General features: G+C 38.8%; 1 protein-coding gene across 1 annotated transcript in view; it reads right to left on the bottom strand.

Annotated features, from left to right (window-relative positions):
* Window positions 1-18,622, bottom strand: part of LOC121917471 (zinc finger protein 292-like) — a 49,175-nt gene that overhangs the window by 20,415 nt on the left and 10,138 nt on the right. The window contains exons 2-4 of the mRNA XM_042443473.1: window positions 11,371-11,525; window positions 11,144-11,222; window positions 8,963-9,098 (exon numbers count right to left, since the gene is read on the bottom strand). Of these exons, the coding sequence (XP_042299407.1) occupies window positions 8,963-9,098 (136 nt within the window). The 5' untranslated portion in view covers window positions 11,144-11,222; window positions 11,371-11,525. The remainder of the gene's footprint in view (window positions 1-8,962; window positions 9,099-11,143; window positions 11,223-11,370; window positions 11,526-18,622) is intronic.

Below are 18,622 nucleotides of genomic sequence, written 5' to 3'. Positions count from 1 at the left end.
AATAATAATAATAATAATAATAATAATAATAATAATAATAATAATAATAAGTTCTACAGTTATTATTATTATTATTATTATTATTATTATTATTATTATTATACTGTCAGAGGTATGTTTTGATGTTATGAGCTACCATGAGTCCCAGTTTTGGTTGAAAGCCAGGGTATAAACTGTTAAGGAAAATGCAACATGGGATATACAGTGACAGAAATAAAACATGTATGTGAGAGTCACTATGACTAAGCAAAAGCAATTAAAAAGCCACACAGGTGTAAAAGTTAATGTAATTAGCAAGTCCTAAATGCCAAGGACAGAAATGCAGAGTGTATAATTGAAAACACCTGAGAATCGTTAAGTGGACAAGGTGAAATGATGAAATCATTAACTATGGGTTGAACTATGAGAGCCAATCAAAATGGATGTACACGCCCACTGGGTGGAAACTGACAGAGTGGGTGATGTTTTACTATGGCTATAATAATTGCTATGATTCCCAATGTATTTTTGTGGAGTAGTTTGGAGTAGAGTGGGTAGTTGTTGGATAGTTGTGGAGTATTGTATATAGTAGAATAAAGTAGATCTTTTATATAAGACTACTGAGTTGTCTGGTGTCTTGAGTGAAGATACAAGAGCCAGCTGGATCCTGGAGAAGTGTGAAGACTTCTGTGGAGAGCAAGAGTGAGAAGGCTTGGAGAGTTTGTCAGGGTCTTCAGCCTATTCTCTAAAACTCTGCTGCTTTTAAGCAAAGCTTTAACCACTGGCCAAAACTGGTCAGCACCAGTGTATAACAAGGTGGTGAGTTAGAGCCAGAGGTGAAGAGCTACAACTCCCATAAACATATAAATTCCAGCTTCAAGCGATCTTGGATTTTCTAGACCCATTTCAAACTAGCTTCCGGGTGGGCTATGGAGTTGAGACTGCCATGGTCACCTTAGTCGATGATCTCCGTCTGGGCATGGACAGGGGAAGTGTGTCCCTGTTAGTGCTTTTGGACATCTCAGCAGCTTTCGATACCATCGATCATGGTATCCTTCTGGAACGCCTGAGGGAGTTGGGTATCGAGGGCACTGCGCTCCAGTGGTTCCGTTCCTACCTCTCAGGCAGATTCCAGATGGTGCAGCTGGGGGACTCCTGCTCCGATAAGAGGGAACTTACATCTGGTGTCCCTCAAGGAGCTATTTTGTCCCCCATGCTATTTAACATTTACATGAAACCGCTGGGAGAGATCATCCGGAGACACGGGGCGTGGTGTTATCAATATGCTGATGACACCCAAATATGTTTCTCTGTGTCTCCGACTGATGCAGTGACTAGGGATGGCATCTCTCCTCTAAATGCCTGCTTGGAGTCGGTAATGGGCTGGATGAGGGAAAACAAACTTAGTCTGAATCCAGAAAAAACAGAAGTACAAGTGATAGGCTCCCCGGGCCCGGGTAGTGAAATTTCTCCACCTGTCCTGAATGAGGTCACGCTCCCCCCGAAGGACTCAGTTTGCAGTCTGGGGGTGCTTCTGGATTTGTCGCTCCACCTTACATCTCAGGTGGATGTGACGGTCAGAAGCACCTGTTATCAGCTTCAGCTGATACGCCAGCTGCGACCCTATCTGGGCCGGGGGGACCTTGAAACTGTGGTACACGCTCTGGTAACCTCTCGATTGGATTTCTGTAATGTGCTCTACATGGGGCAACCCTTGTACCAATCCCGGAAGCTTCAATTAGTGCAGAATATGGCAGCAAGATTGGTCGCTGGTTGTTCTAGAGCTGACCATATAACACCCATCTTACAAGATCTTCATTGGCTGCCCATTCGCTTCCGGGCGCAATACAAGGTGTTGGTAATTACCTATAAAGCCCTAAATGGCTTGGGCCCAGGTTACTTGGAGGACCGCCTCTCCCCATATAATCCGCCCCGCACACTCAGCCGGGAAGAATTTGCTGAGGGTGCCAACTGCGAGATATGCGTCGACCTCGCAAAGGGCCTTTTCCATCTTGGCCCCACAAATTTGGAACACCCTTCCCGATGAGCTCCGCTCCATCACCTCCCTGGATCTCTTTAAAAAGAGACTCAAGACCTTCTTTTTCCATCAAGCTTTCCCCCATGTGCCTTGATATGTGTGGTTTCCCCCCTGATATGTATCTTGTACCATTGATTATCAACTCAGCTGGCTTTGATATGTTTTTTACGGTTTTAAATTGCGATTGAATTTTTATTGTCATGTTTTAATGTTATGTATATATTGTGTTGTTATTTTTGATTATTGTATTTCGTATTCTTTGTTGTGCACCGCTTTGATCAGTTTTGGAAAAGCGGTATATAAATTATCATCATCATCATCATCATCATCATCATCATCATCATCAAATAAATAATAAATAATTTTTCTGTCCGAGACAACCGGGGCAGCTTACAAGTAAAAATTATGCAATCCTAGATCCCAGTATCCCACCCACCCCTAAAATAACAATTAAACAATTCACATTTTAAAATACAGTACTTTAAAATAAACAGATCAGACAGTGGCTATAGCAGGTTCAGAGGGGTAACAGGTTCTGATTTTGGTGGCTAGTTATCTATTCAGCAAAGGCCTGCTAGAAGAGATCAGTCTTAACAGCTATTCAGGCTGGTAATGTATCTTTTACGGAAGGCTGTTCTATAATCTCGGAGCAGCAGTCGAAAAGGTCCTCTGGGTGGTTATATGAATAACAGAAGTACAGTATGACCCCCATTTATGCAGGACCTGCACCTGTGGTTCTACTTACCAGCCTTCAAAAAACTATGTTCTCCTTAAGCAATTTCTAGGTCCTCCATTGTGATTCTATGGCATGCTTCCACTAGATGTTGAGCACAGAGTCATGGTAGAGCCCCTAGATATTCATAGAGAGGTGTTCTCCAGCACAATTCTATGTTATGATTCTACTAGATGTCTTTTTTTCAACAAGGTGCAATGTTTCATGTTGGCACAGTAAGTCGAGGAACGTATTATCTCCCTATATTCCAGCTAAGATGATTCTGTGCTAACTTTTTTTAAAAAAATAAAGCTGAAGTAAATATCTTGAACAGACATGAAAAACTGATATAAATATTTTGGCATACTAGTTCTCACTGGTTGAAGCTAAACTGAACACTGAATGAATAGGGATTAAGCCTGTGCTGGACGGGCTTCACTTCACCTGAAGATGCACATTCGAAGTTTGGATGTACTCCTGGATTTAACTCTGAGCCTGAAAGCTCATGTTTCAGTACTGACTAGGACTACACAGTTAAGGCTTGTGTGCTAGCTGTGCCCACTCCTTGAGACATCAGATCTGGCCATGGTGACACATGCTTTGGTTATATCCCTGTTGGATTACTTTAATGAACTCTATGTGGGGGCTGCCACTGAAGAGTGTTTGGAAACTTAAACCGGTCTAAATAAGAGTTGTGGCCAGATTATTGTGATGGAAACATTGGAGAGCCTTTTCAGTGGCTGCCTACAGCCTCTGGAACTCCCTTCCCTGAGAAGTTACACGTTAATCGTTATAAATTGCTTTCCCAATCTGGGAAAAAGGCAGGATAGAAACAACAACATCCTTCTCCTACTCCTCCTCTTGGGTAGTGAACACATGATATCATATTTTGACTGTGTATGTGTGCCTTCAAGTCACCCGTTGATTTATGGTGTCCCTATCATAGGGTTTTCATAGGCAAGGAATATTCAGAGGTGGTTTTCACAGTTCCTTCCTCTGAAATATAGCTTACAGCAGTCTTCAATCCAAGAGCTAACCAGGGCTGACCTACTTTAGCTTCCAAAATCAGACAGGATCTGATGCTTTTAAGGTATTTAGGCCCCTACTTACACTGTACATGTAGTTATTCCTGGTTTTGCAGGAACAGTTCTGTAGTGTAGTTGTTTTAATATTAAAAAGTATCAATACATTGAACATGGGCTAAACGTACCCTCCCATTAATAAAAGTAGAAACCAAAATAATTTAGTAATGATACACAGAGTATAAAATCACAAAACTCTGGACCGTGGCAACTGCATGTGCCTGGTCCCAATCCAGGCTGCTGCCGCGGTCCTAAACCAGGCCTGGTTCTTTCCGGATGACGAGGGCTCAGTGCAACTTCTGGCTGTGTTTGGGGAGTGCAGTCATCTGAACGCTACATTCTGAACGCGGCTGGAATCTGTATCATTTGGCCTGTATGTTTTGAGGCCATTGTGTAAATTTTTTATATTTTCCATAGCCACTAACAACTTTCATAAGACTGGTAAAGTTCACCTTTGCAACCAAATTTTGATTGGTAAGCGTCTCCTGAACTTTTCCAAAGTAACTGCAAGTTTGCAATTGTTTTGAAACCCTTAGCTGAAACATGAGACTTGATTCAGGGGCTGAATAGACATTTAGACAGTGCATGCTCTCAAGACGCCAAGAAGCCGCCCTGGCCAACCAGATGTGGGCGGCTTCAAGACACTCTGGCGGCATGGTCTTTACATGCCACAAACTGCGACAGTGGCTTGAAGCTGCCCCGGGGTTGTGGCTTGGCTGCCTAAGGCAGCTTTTTACTAGCCCAAATAGAAGCAGATCTTTTCAACTCCTGTTTGGGCTGATTGGGGCCACAGTGTGTGGTTGCCACAGCGCTGGGACTGCCTCAATCTGCCCTTTTCAGGCAGTGTGTTCCAGCCCTTAGACAACACAGTTCTCATTACTAAAGTGCATTTTGGCAACTGGAAGTTTCTTTATTTGACATTGCTAAGAGTTTGTTGTAAAATTTGATTAAGCAAACTATGGTAACAATCAAATACAATTTACTTCAAACATGGTCTCATATTTACTTTGGCACCTCAGTTTCAAGGCAAGCCATGATTAATAGCAACAATTATTAGCTCTATTGAAACAGCACAATCAACAATTTTTGTGATAAAATGCCTGGAGGGATGAGTGTGATGTATGTATAAATTCTTAGTGGTACCCTATGCCTTGCACAATTGTTCAATCATATCCAAGGACTGAGCGGTACTTTCCATGTTTAATTGTGCAATGTGGAGGTGGATATATTCCACTGAATTAACTTTAGAAAGGTAAAAGCAACCTAAGGATGTATCCATAAAAAGTAGTTTCTGAGTATTTTATTTCTGAAAAAAAGTCACCTATTACACGTACATTTCAATCAAGAACGTAAGTGTGCTTAGGTGTAGAAAAGCACTGTAAATGCTGACAGATAGACATCTTATTAACTAGAAGTAGTTCACTTTAATATAGCTCTAAACCTGGGATGTTAACTATTAAAAACAAAATGTTGAATTTATTCAATGTTCTCTTTCTCTATCTAATCAAAAACAGTCATAGTCTTGTCTACCTTAATAATGATCCAGTGAATAATTACATTTTTTTTAATTTTTTAGCCTTGCGCTTCCACCCACAGGCCTGAATAATCCTTTTAACCAGGGCATTTACCATTTTATCTAGTTTACCTTGCATTAACAGAGGAACATCTTCTTCTATCACTGAAATATGATACAGAAGAACCTTGATATATATATATATATATATATATATATATATATATACACACACAAAACTAAACCACATCAATATTATTAACGTTTAACATTTTAATGTCAAGGTTTAATTTCCTCTTGCAAATACATAGCAATCTCCAATTCAATGGTACACTTAACCTCTGAACAAGTGACACCTAGGACTAAAGTAAACATTAAGACACCACAAATTTTACTTAGCTTGGCCTTCTACATTTTGACTAGGTACCTTGACTAGGTACCTCTAGGACAATGTTCTCAACAATGAACTGCCTTTTAAAAGCCAGAATAAGATTTCAAACAATTAGTTTCCCCTTTGGGAGTTATTTTGTTTTGCCTAATTTTTTTCCTTTCAAATACGTTTTTCATTGAGCTTCTAATAATAATAATAATAATAATAATAATAATAATAATAATAGTAATTTATACCTCCCGCCTCTCCCACGGATCGAGGCAGGATTACAACCTTAATTACAATCAATACAATGTCTTCATTACAGTTCTTTTGTACTCATGTCAAGCACAAACCCAAGCAATTATCTGAGAAGAGGCATCAAAGAATGTAAGTAGCCTTTTGGTAAATATGAGTTTATATTGGCTTAAGAATAGCACTGTATATTAAGAAAATTGTAAAAGTCCATAATTTATATGTAAATGCGATACTTTGTAATTTATATGTAAATGTAAATGTATATGGAATTCATATAAACTAAATACAGGTAATTCAAATTAAAAATAATTTGATTAGTAAACATCAGGAAAGCTCCAGTAACCCTGAAAATGTCAAGGAGACAATTTCTATGTCAGCCTTCCCTTGCATTCTCTATACAATTCTCTATATATTAAATGGACTTTTTCTTACCATTTCTACTAGACCTAAATGCTTCCTGTGCCTAAGAGAGGCCTGTATTTGTGAACTGTGTGTTACTACACTCTTAGTAATTACTTGCAAAATTATTATCTGCCTTTTTTTCCTTTTTTGGAAGATAAGGACAAGAACTGCTATCCAATCATTCAGGAACCCAGAGGTGGGTGTCATGTCTCTGCAGTGTATGTGTCTCAATCTCCGCATTCCGTAAAGACTGAAAAGAAGTTAGGAACGCAGTCAGTGAAGCCTGATATGGAAATGGACTATTCTAATATCCTTCTATGCATGATGATAGCTCAATGCTAAGCACACATAGGTTCCTCTCTTGGGTGGGGGAAATGAAAAGGTAGATAACTCCCTACTATAGAACATATTGAATACTGAGGTTGGGATAATAAATTAATTCCAGAAATAGTCCCATTACTTCCATTCCTGTTGCACTCTAATTCTGAGCATGTTAATAAAAAGCAATATGCAAAATGGAAACAAAATAGGTTGCAGAGAATGTGAAGTTTCTATGAGAATAAAATCAATCCCACTAGATCAAAATAAAAGGAACAGCTCCAGGGAATGCAGATAAATTAGACCTTCTTACATCAACATGTTACCTTATTATGAATCCCATGGTAAGACAAAGATATCATTAGAAATATAATGAAATTTGGATGTATTTTGTTGCAATATACACTCAATACAAAAAAGGCTCACTGTCTTAAATCTATTTCCATTTTAACTGAAAGAGAAACAAGTATGTCCCGTTGACTGAAAATAACATTAGAACATGATACTGGGATTATAAAAGAACCAAAGGTATGAGAGTAGTTGTTGTTGTTTTCATTTATTTATATAGTGCCATCACTGTATATTGTGTTTTACAAGAAAAAGAAAAAGGAAAATAAAAGTTCTCTGCCCTCAGGCTTACAATCTAAAGACACAGTGAAGGGGGATGTCAGTAGGGGAGGAGATTAAGTTCAGTAGATATCCCCTCTTTTTCTCTCCCTCTGAGTTTTGCATAACTGAAGAAGAACTGTATCAGCAATTCTTTGGAAGGATTCCTTAAAATGACTATACTGCCAATGTATTTGCCAAGAAATCACAGTAAAAAAATGCTAGAGAAATTACAATATCTTGACTAACCATTTATTTGATTGAATAGGTCTACTCTAGTTGGGACTAATCAACAAGATGCCAGCCACTGTGTAATAAGTTCTAGCTGTCACAACATTAACAACATTTTGGGAGGAACAAAACACAAGATTAATTCAGACAAATTAACAATGTTCACCCTGATAGCATCTTGCAAAGTAATTAGCTAAAATTTCAAAATTGTTGAGTTTTTGGAACGGAACTGCAGGTAGACAGAACTGTGGAAAGTATGCAAACAAACTGACATTTAAACTCAAATCAGCAAAAGATAAAGCTAAACTCCCTGACTCAGATGATCCAAAAACAGACTGGAGGGAAATTTAAAATTATTGATAAGGTATGATAAAATCCAGTGTGAAAAAAATGGATTATGACTCCTAGAATCCCATAGCTAGCACTATCAGAAGCCATGGTAGCAGGATTCTGGGAGCTGTAATTAAAAAAGTAACTTTTTCTATCCCCAATAAACTCCAACTGCCAAGATTCCATGTATATTTATCACATACAAAATTAAAAGAGGAATATTCAATAGCAACACCATCTGCTAACAAACTGACCTCACTGTAATGTAATTGTCTTCTTTTTGTCAATACTTTTGAATAAATGATAATTAATTTGTGGGGAGGCAGGTGGGGAGGGACATCCTATGACTAAATGCCTGGGTTAAAACCCTCCTTCTCTTCTAGCACTGAAGGACAACTAATGCTTTGAGATGAAGAAAAGCCAGTAGGCTAGAGATGCTGCCACCACAACTTTGTCATCTGGATGCTTGGTACGCCAGGCAGTGAATCACAAGACTTCACTGAAGATTAACTTTTGGTATTTCTTCATATGTACCTATATAGTTGTATAGTTACATTTAAACCTTACAACATGTGATATTTTCATGATATGACTTTAACACAGAAGAACAATGGTTGAAAATAACCATATTACTATCTTCCTTCATCACAAACCATCACCAGTCTCTGACTGCAACTGTGCCCTGCATGCCTGTGTGTGAAGATTTCTGCAAGTTTACTAAAGAAACAAATGACTGGACTGAGTTATGAGAAGGAGGTACAAACTGAAATGCAGAAGCAGTAACTTCAAAATATTTGAAGAAATATTACTAAAAAGGGCTTGCTCTTCAAAAGGCACTTAGTTGGAATTTCGAAATCAGAAATACTACAAAACATTCTGCATGGCTGGCTGAGATAGTGACACCTTTGCTTTTTCATAGTTCAATGTTTACACATTTTGTTTCATGTTTAGACTTGGGTCCCATCTCCAAGATATCTCATTATGTATATGCAAATATTCAAAATCTGAAAAACTCCAAAATCCAAAACATTTCTGGTTCCAAGCAGTTTGGATAAGGGAGTCCCAACCTGTATTTAGCGAAAATGGTAGTAACTGATGACTGTTCTGATCAATGTAAACTCACCTTTATCTTGATCCAGTGGCTCTTCAGAAAGAATACTGCAAAGAACTGGATTCTTCCATGTCCCATTCTCTTGGGCAAGAAGAGATAAAAACTGTAACTGACAGCTACCACGTTGCATCAACTTTTCATGTGCCATCTGAGAAAATTGTAGAAATGGCATTTAGCAAATATGTTTATAATAAATTTTGTAATGTCATACTAGCTCCACCAACACTAAGGACACATTCCAGTTCGCTACCTTGAGTATACTGGCATAGATGGCAGCAGGAGTAAATAGACTGTGGGTATATTAGTGGCATGGGTAAGGCAGAGAAAGTCATTTGCATTGCTGTCTGAACAGAAAACTACCAATTCCCAAGCAGCTTATTTCTGCAATATCTGGCTTTTGGATGGGTCCTTGACAATAAAGATGGTCTAAGAAGTCTGGCTTGGAAAACTGTCCCACTCCTTGAAAGCATGGAATTCAAAAAGCTATTTCAAGGCTTGAACTATCATTGGCTATATTATTTTTAAAATTATTTTAATCAATTTTTGATGTATGGGTGTGCTACAGTGATTTTTAATATCCAACTTGATTTCTAACAATATAGAAATAGGATTACAAGTATTATGAACATTAGTGTTTTTTAAAAAAATCCTACTGAAATTTTGCAAATATCCCCAATCGAGTCATTGGGGACAATGGGACTTGACAATTTGTGAAATTCCCCCCCTTTCTTATTGGCATCTTCCTCCCCCTGGCACTGGGGAATTTAATCGGAGCCCAGGCTGCCAGGGCTTGTAATCAGCCCTAGCAGCCATCAGGACTCTTTCCCAGCAGCACTTGGGGCCCAGCATGCACATGCCCCAACCCTTCCACCGCAGCTAGCAGGCATGCAAAACGTCAACTGGCTGCAGTGGAGAGGGAGGTGCAGACATTTCCATGACTTTTGCCCCAAATTTGAGGATTCTGGTAAAAAATACAAGTCAGGACCATATAGAATTCTTGCTTTTTAATTACTCCTTGCTACAATATTCCTATCAGAAGGTCTCTCTGTGTGCACAACGTAGGGAGAAATGTGGAAAATCACATATTTATTTATTTATTTATTTAATTTATAGCTTGCCTTTCTCCTAAAATGGGATTTAAGGCAGTTTATAATAATGTTAAAATTATTCAAGTTAAAATAAAAAGTTAAAAAAAGAATTAAATCACAATATTATTTTTAAAACATGGCTAAGAACAGTTAAAAACATTAAAAACATAATTACAAGTAAAAAGAAAAAATACACCATACAACTTTACACACACATGACTGCTCCATAAGTAAATTTCAAAGGCCTCCACCTATCAGCAGAAAGAGAGCAGGGTGGCTCCCATGGAAGGGAATTAATTTCACAGTCTGGGAGTACCTGTAAAGGTGGTGGGACTAAAAGAAAGCCCTCCCTTTCAGATCTTAAAACTCAAATTTGGTTGTATGTGGAGATATGATCTTTCATGTACAGTAGTCTGGATCCAATCGATTCATAGCTTTAAGGGTCAAAAACAGCACTTTGAATTCTATCCAGAAACAGACTAGTAGCCAGTGAAGCTGTTTCAACAGAGGAGTCACATGATCCTTGAAACTAGACCTGGCCAACAACCTGGCCACAGCATTTTGGACTTGCTGACATTTCTGAACAGTTTCCAGAGCTGTACAGAGTATCGCACAGAGTAGTACTTACAGTAGTATGAACAGGATGTAATCCAGGCATATGTCACTGCAGCCAGTTCGGTGATTGTTCAAGAAATGGACACTGATCACTGCTAAAACTTGGGCTAATCAAGCCATGTACCTGATATTTCAGGGGAACCCCATCCAGCACAGGCTGAATCCCTATCTCCTAAGCCAACCTGTGCAGCTCTGGATTTAATTTTTCCCCTACAGAAACCAGATTAGTATGCACACAGATGACTGGTAGTGCTTATTTTCCTCTTTGAAATTTAGCTGCTAACTAGAGCTAAGATTTCACTAAAAGCCAAATTTGAAAATTCTGGATTCTGCATGTTCAGGAAATTCTGGCACACATAGAACACACACATGTCCACGGAAGCACTGAGATGCAGCAGAATACACTGAATACTTGCTAACACAAATATTTTGTGTATTTGATCAACTATGACCTTAAATGTGTAGAATTGTTATGAAATCAGAGACCCACCTGAATAAAAGACTGAATCTCTTTCCATTTATTTTCAGACAGTTCAAGAGGCAGGCACAGCAGAAGTTCAACATAGCTTCTGAAAATGCAAATAATATTACAAAAATCAAAAAGGAAGTCAAAGGTCCAAGAAACACTTGATTTGCCAGAAGTTATTAACACACAGAAATCAAGTAGTTTTAAAATAAAAATAATATCTATTGAAAAATTCATAAAAATACACTCACAGGGCTAAGCGTTCAAGCACAAGGGCTACATTTTCACTCTCAGAGGTAAGATAAGGTTGTGCTTTAATGTAACTGTGGATAGCCTCTGTGTATACTTCCAACAAAGGCAAGGGATCTTCAGATGCCTTCCATTTTTCTGCATATTCAAGAAGTGTCTGTTTAGTAAATACAAAACATAGATTACTAATGTTAATCCAAACTGCATTTCTGTTTTTCCATTTAACTCAAAGATACAAGACAGTACACCCAACGCTACTTTTCAGCATGGTACAGTCTGTCACCTTTCCTCTCCACAGTTTTAGCAAAAGTTCTTAAGTATAACTGTCATGTAGAACTGTGCTGAAACAAGAAAATGCATTCAAACACACATGAGGTTGTTAAACCACACAATCGAGCAGCTGTGCACCAAATGCTGCTGTAATGGGGGTGGGGGGGAGCAGTTATGACAACCCCCCTAAAAACTGCATGTGGTTTCCTATTTCCTTGTCAGCAGCTGTGGCAATTGCTTCGCTGAGCCATTGCTCCACAGCATCTGGGCTGTGCAATTTCTTCATTTTCAGCCACACCTATGGTGGTAGTGCTGAAGGACAGCACACCGTTCTGAAAACTAAGAAAGACATGCAGAGCAACTTCAAAAGATGTATTAAATTTTCTGTTCCATAAAGTATCAAGCTTTTCCATATGAATGAAGAAAGATATTGAGTCATAATTATGGGGGAGGGGGGATATAGGTAGTGAGAGGAATAGAAAATGAATGACATGCCATAATGTTAATACACACCCCCCCCCCAATATGTGATGGGAATATGAGAAGACACTAGAGAACAGTATTGCACAACATTAAAATTTTCAGCTTGATTTGACAATGCAGAAACATATTTTTTTTCAAGGATTCTGAATGGGTTAGTACCTGTACATATATTATTGTTGTTGTCAAAGTTCAATATGCTAAACTAGGAGAAGTAACGAAAAGATTCAACTGTTGAAAGAAACTGTGTAATGAAACAAAAATGGTTAAACTGACAACACTTCTGGAAAACTCACAAAAATATAGACCCTGAAAGATTGGTATTCAGTGATTAAGTACTGGACAATTGTTATATCCTGAAAAGGAGAATGAACCTATAGCATTATTAAGAATACAGGTCAATCAAAAATGTAACATTTGGAAGATATTTTTGTAATATACTTTTATTGATAATAAGCCTTTTTGGAAAGAAGTACAGACATATTAGAATGTCAGTTTTGTATATAATCCTCCATTAATTATTTTAAAAATGAAATGGTTTACAAACCAACGAAGAAAATCCAGCAAATGCTTTGCTCAGCCAAGGACCAGAGAGACCCTCTCAGAACCGCAGGAGCTTACCGCAAACCAGGCAACTGCAGACAAGTCTACATAGGGACCACCAAACACAATGTGCAAACCAGAATCAAGGAACATGAGAGACACTGCAGATTGGGTCAGCCAGAAAAATCAGCAGTAGCAGAACATGCCACAAACCATCCTGGGCATAAAATACTGTTTGAAAACACTGAAATTCTGGACCATGCCAACAATTACTATGTCAGGATGCACAGGCAAGCCACTGAAATCCACAAACACCTGGACAATTTCAACAGGAAAGAGGAAATCCTTAAAGTAAACAAGGCTACCAGTCCTGAAAAATAGCAAGATTAAGCCTCAACAAATGCAAATGAGAAATCTCCCAGGGTCAGGGGTTTCCCAGCAGACACGAATCCTCCTTTGCAGACCTCCCACCCTGAGGCATGCCATTAGCAACAGAACAATATACATGCAAATCCCTCCTGCCTTCCCAGGGTCACACAATATATATACCCAACTCCTTTCCAGGCAAACATTCTCTGAAGATGCCAGCCATAGATGCTGGTGAAATGACAGGAAGACACTCTTCAAGAACATGGCCACATAGCCCAAAAAACCCACAAAAAACTACGGATGCCTGCCATGAAAGCCTTCAACTTGACATTAAAAATGAAAGTTAAAACATTCAAGTCCTGTCTTCTTTGGGATATGAATTCTTTAATAAATAGGGCTGGACAAAGAAATACAAGGAGTAGTTGGTCTGAGTACAAGTTCTTCCCACAGCTAAAATAATGTAAAATCACTCCCCTTTCCTAAGATCTCCACAAGGCAAGCAGAACAGCTTGGTCGCAGCTTCAGCATTTCCCATGGATCCATACATGTTTAAGTGTGTGTAAAGATGGAAAGTAGCAACACTAGGCAGTATCACACTAAGCTCCTTTTGCAGGGGCTTCTCTGTTTCTCTGATAATGACAACGTGGAAGTTAAACAATGTGTTTAAATGTTACCATAAATATGTAGCTGTGCATCATTTTACAATTTTTAAATGCTATTCAGCTTCTATTAAAGAACTGAAAGTGTGGGTCTGAAATATAAATTTTTAAGATTGAATACTTGTAAGAAAGTCTGAGGACATTATCACACCACACTGTTATGCCAGCTTATACCATTCAAAAGCTGTTGTACTGACAAAACTAACTGATCTGGCAAAACCTTGCCAAATTTGTACTGTAATAGTGCGATTTAGTTTGTTCATCTGCACTAATGCCATTATCATAACCCATTTGCTTTGCCTTGTGCTTCATAGTTGGTTTGCTTCTTTTTTAAAAATAGCCATAATAATATTATTACAGAACATCATCATTATGGTACACCCATCACTGCCACAATCTCTCATTGCAAGAGGTGGCACAGAAGAGAAACAGTACACATCATCCTCTGCCACTTTTGATATCTTTCTCCAATAAAAAACAAAGCTCCTTATCATGCTAGTCAGTTGTTTCATATTGTCCTGTTGAAAAATACATCAGTGCTACTGAATAAGCTTTAATAATGTTATTACAGCATGACAACATAGTGCTGTTACATTATTACCTTAAAAATAATTTTAAAGAGTAACTATGGCGGTAAGACTGTGGTGTTTGGCACCACAGGAAAGCAATGGAGACATCTTTGGTAAACACCATCATGCAGTAAAGGCATCTGAATAGTGACTTTCAATCAGGATCACAGCATTATTGCACTGTAACAGCAAACAATATATACATCACACACACACACACACACACACACACACACACACACACACACTAATTTTTTTGGAAAAGATTTTCAAGAGCATAGACCACAGAAAGCACAGTTATTCTCATCAGAAATCTTGTCTTTCTTGCCCAAGCACCGAAAGTAGTCTAAGGTTTCCCTGCAGAAAATATTAGGAATCAAGGGAGTAACAACCAGACTGCACCCACAACACACCCACTAATCCAGGGGGTGGGGAACCCACAGCCCTCCAGGTTCTGATGAACTACCATTCCCATCATGCCTGACCACCAGCCAAGCTGAAGGAGGTTTTATCTCCTTATGGTGACAGTACATGTAGGCTGTAGGTTCCCTACCCCTGCACTAACCAATTGCTCTAATAATGAAGTAGAATGAGACATCAACACTCAAACTGGCTATTGAGCATAAGCTTGCAATAATTACATTCTCAATGAGTGTACAGCACAACAGCATTGGGAAAACCGTGATGTCATGTGATAAAGCTGAGAAAACAATGGGACCAATCCACTACTAAGACAGTATAACAGCATGGTTTACAGAGGGACACAAGTAAAACAGACAATATTGAATGCCACCGTATGTACAGTGCACCTTTGCTTTATGCAGGGATCCGTTCCGGACCCCCGCGTAAAACAAACAGCGTGTATGCTCAAGCCCCATTGAAAATAATGGGGCTTGTGCATGCGGTGCGCTGCGTATGACATTTTTATATATCCAATACAAGCTTTTCTACCTTCTGAGATTTTCCAAACAGTGAACACATGCTAAAAATAAGTTCTTAGCTTTTATAAATGAAAAACTCTGAGAATTTTGCACAGAACAGCAAGTCCAGCTGAGTTCAATGGAGTTTACTCCCAGGTACACAAGAGTGAAGTCTCACATAGCTAATGTAATTGTGCAAAGAAAGAACTCACAATAATTGTTGCTCAATACTGTATCCCTATTGATGGGACCTGTTCTATTGGCCTGTTCTATCAGTGGAAATGGTTGACTAGACACCACTCTAGGTCTCTGAAACTTTTAAATACAAGAATAATACAATAGATATTCATCACAATTTACTGCATGAGGTCAGTTCAACTGTTGTATTAATTTTGACTAAATAAATCAGAATATTCTGCCACTTGATTAACTGGCATAATTGCTTCATTCCACAGAATTGCAGTTCTTCTGTGGAATATAAGCATTATGAAAACTATTTTAGACCCCAGGGAATGGTGTCTTGGAACAGAGTTTTTAATTAGGAAGATGAAAAGAGCTTAGGAAGAATTTAGTCCCACATTGTGAAGTTCAATACACAGTGACTACTCACTCATCTGTGCCCCAAGGACTCTGAGTAAATTTCTAGTTGCTCTGACATTGCAAGAGGAAGACACACGAAAAGCAGCCAGTCTAAAGGACTAGGGGTTATTGGATAGTTGCCCCACTCGTAACCATACAAGAAAACAAGCAAAGAAAAGGCAGCCTGACCTCAACTAAATATACAGTGGTACCCCGGGATACGAATGCGCCGGGTTACGAATTTTTCGGGATACGAAAAAATCCCATAGGGATTTATTGCTTTGGCTTACGAAGGTTTCTTCGGGTTACGAAAAAACCGCGGCGCTATTTTCCGCCACCGGAGGGCAGCAGAGAGCTATTTTTCCATTAGCGCCTATGGGAATTCGGCTTACGAAGGTATTTCGGGTTACGAAATTAACCGCGGAACGAATTAATTTCGTAACCCGGGGTACCACTGTAAATGCCCATGCACAAATTATCACTTTGTTCTGGTAAACTCCCTCCAAATATTTAATGCCCTCAAGTTGTTCCTCCTTTTTGTATCTTTTCAGTTTATGTCAACATCTAATATTTTGACTGAAGTGAGGCACTGTGGAAGAAGACATTTGTTATAAAACGAAGACAACAATACAATCAAACAAGTAAGCACTGGTTGAACAGAAAATGATTTCTGGGATCTGTGGTCACCTGCTGCAGCAATAACATTATAGTGGAAGGCTAAGGAGCAGGAAGGTTGGATGCAGGTCTTCCTACCATCCCTCGTAGCAGACCTATGTGTGCTGTCACCACAATGGCAAGTACAGCAAGGCATTAACCTTAGATAGCCATAAAAAACACTAATGGTATGTGTATCTCTAACTGTGTGGTGAGCTTATGCACTACTGGGGACTGACATGTTGAATACTGAGAATAATTTCACTTAAGAAGGCCAACAAATCAACCCCACGAGTTCCAGAGTGTGGTCACCTTGCATTATGTATATGGACTTTATTGCTGTCTGTGCCTTGTTTCAGCAAGTTTAGAATACATGTAGTTGTTTAATGTGGTCCTGTTTTCTTGTGTTTGGAACCCTTCCCTCTTGTAACTGTATAATTCAACAAACTATGTATGCATTTTGAAATGTAATTTTGAGGTTTCTGGGGTTTAAGTAAGGAATACTAAGATCACATTTCAAGAAGGGCTTACAATTCTGCAACTCTACAACATGTGAATACAAGATGTGATCTCTTTTTTATATCAGTAACGCCTAAAGCAGTGCTGTTCAATGTACTGGACTGTGGACTGGTGCTAGTCCCCAAGCCATCTGCTGCCGGTCCCTGCAGCTTCTAGGAACTAAACGGTTGTAGCCAATGGGCACAAATAGGGTACCAGTCCCTGCCACATCAGGAAAAATCTGTCAGACTCAACAGATCGCCCAAGAAGCAATGACCTAAAGGATACCAATAGCTAATTGCAGGAAAAACTCTACTGTATACAAAAAAATTCAGAAACCTTTTTTGGATGGCTCATCAGGTGCTCAAAGGAAGTCCTTTTTAATAGACAAAACAGCTATGGACTACTACTTGGGTTTAGTGAGACATTTAAATCCATATTCAACTTGTCACATATAACATAATCATCTTAAATCTGCCAAAAAACAAAACCCAGCCATATAAACAGGCCACTGGCCCAGGCAGGCTTCATAAACCAATTAAACCTTTCAGCCGTGTTCAAGTTGCTTATGCCAAATTAATATAATAGACTGAAAATAGGTGAATATCCTCCATTTGTATGGACTAGACAAGTTCTCATAAGACCTCAAGAAACATTTAATGTAAAACTATTAAATATTAAAAGCAGTAAAGCAGTAACAATTTCTTATTCAAGACTGGTGCGTTACTCCTACCCATCTCCTGAGCCCCAATACCCACAAGACATCTTGTCTTAACAGTAAACATACATTAATGAATCTCATTTACATTGCCTGCTGTATTTCAGACATGATTCAGGATGTTGCTTATTATCTCTAAAGGCCTAACACTCAGGGCCAGTTTTTGTTAGAATTTTTTGCAATCAAGTTGATCAGACTTTTTTTTAATGATCCATCCAGTCATCCTGCAAGACATTTGTTATGTGAAAAAAATATTTTTAAATTTTGTTTATCATATTCATCTTCCCTATAATGGCTGGACCTGCTTATGGGAACCTCAAATGAGCTGATTATCACCTCAGTTCAGTTGAGGGGCAGGGAAAAAGGCCATTTTCACTTATTTCTCCTGCAATCTCTCATGCCCCCTCCCCAATTACTTTGAAGAGCTGGGACATAAGGAAGAGACATTGAAGTAGGGCAACTTGTTGAATCTCAATCCTGTCCACCAGAAAGGTTCCTTCCATTCGCAGACTGTAACCAAAAATAGTTTTCTGTTTTATCTGGTCAATTTGAGCAACCACTGTATAAAAAAGGCAAATATTTTTTGTTTTGTTTTGAAAAAAGGTTGCTACATAACTTGTTAGAAACATGAAGTACTTGGGAATGAAAAAAAAAGATTTTTCCCCATTTCATCTCAGACAAATTTTCATTTTGCCCACTAGGAAAATTGGAAAATTTGTAAATAAGAAGCTTGCCATAATTATTTTCTATTTTAGAATCAATGCACTGCTTTTTAAGCAAGGTTTTAATCAGGAAAAATATGAAGACTCTGTACTATGAACATCTGTAAACCAGACTACATAATAAAATACTATGCTTTGCTAGTCTATGGCCCTGGACAGACAGGCCTTATAGCACATAACGAATATGTATAGGGTTGCCTCAGGGCGTCACTTACCGACGCCCCGCAACCCTAGCACGTATTCCGTACATCAAAATGGCGGCACCCTGTGCAC

The sequence above is a fragment of the Sceloporus undulatus genome, unplaced genomic scaffold (assembly GCF_019175285.1).
Source record: "Sceloporus undulatus isolate JIND9_A2432 ecotype Alabama unplaced genomic scaffold, SceUnd_v1.1 scaffold_19, whole genome shotgun sequence".
Classification (NCBI taxonomy): domain Eukaryota; kingdom Metazoa; phylum Chordata; class Lepidosauria; order Squamata; family Phrynosomatidae; genus Sceloporus; species Sceloporus undulatus.
This window is presented reverse-complemented; position numbering and strand designations above follow the sequence as displayed.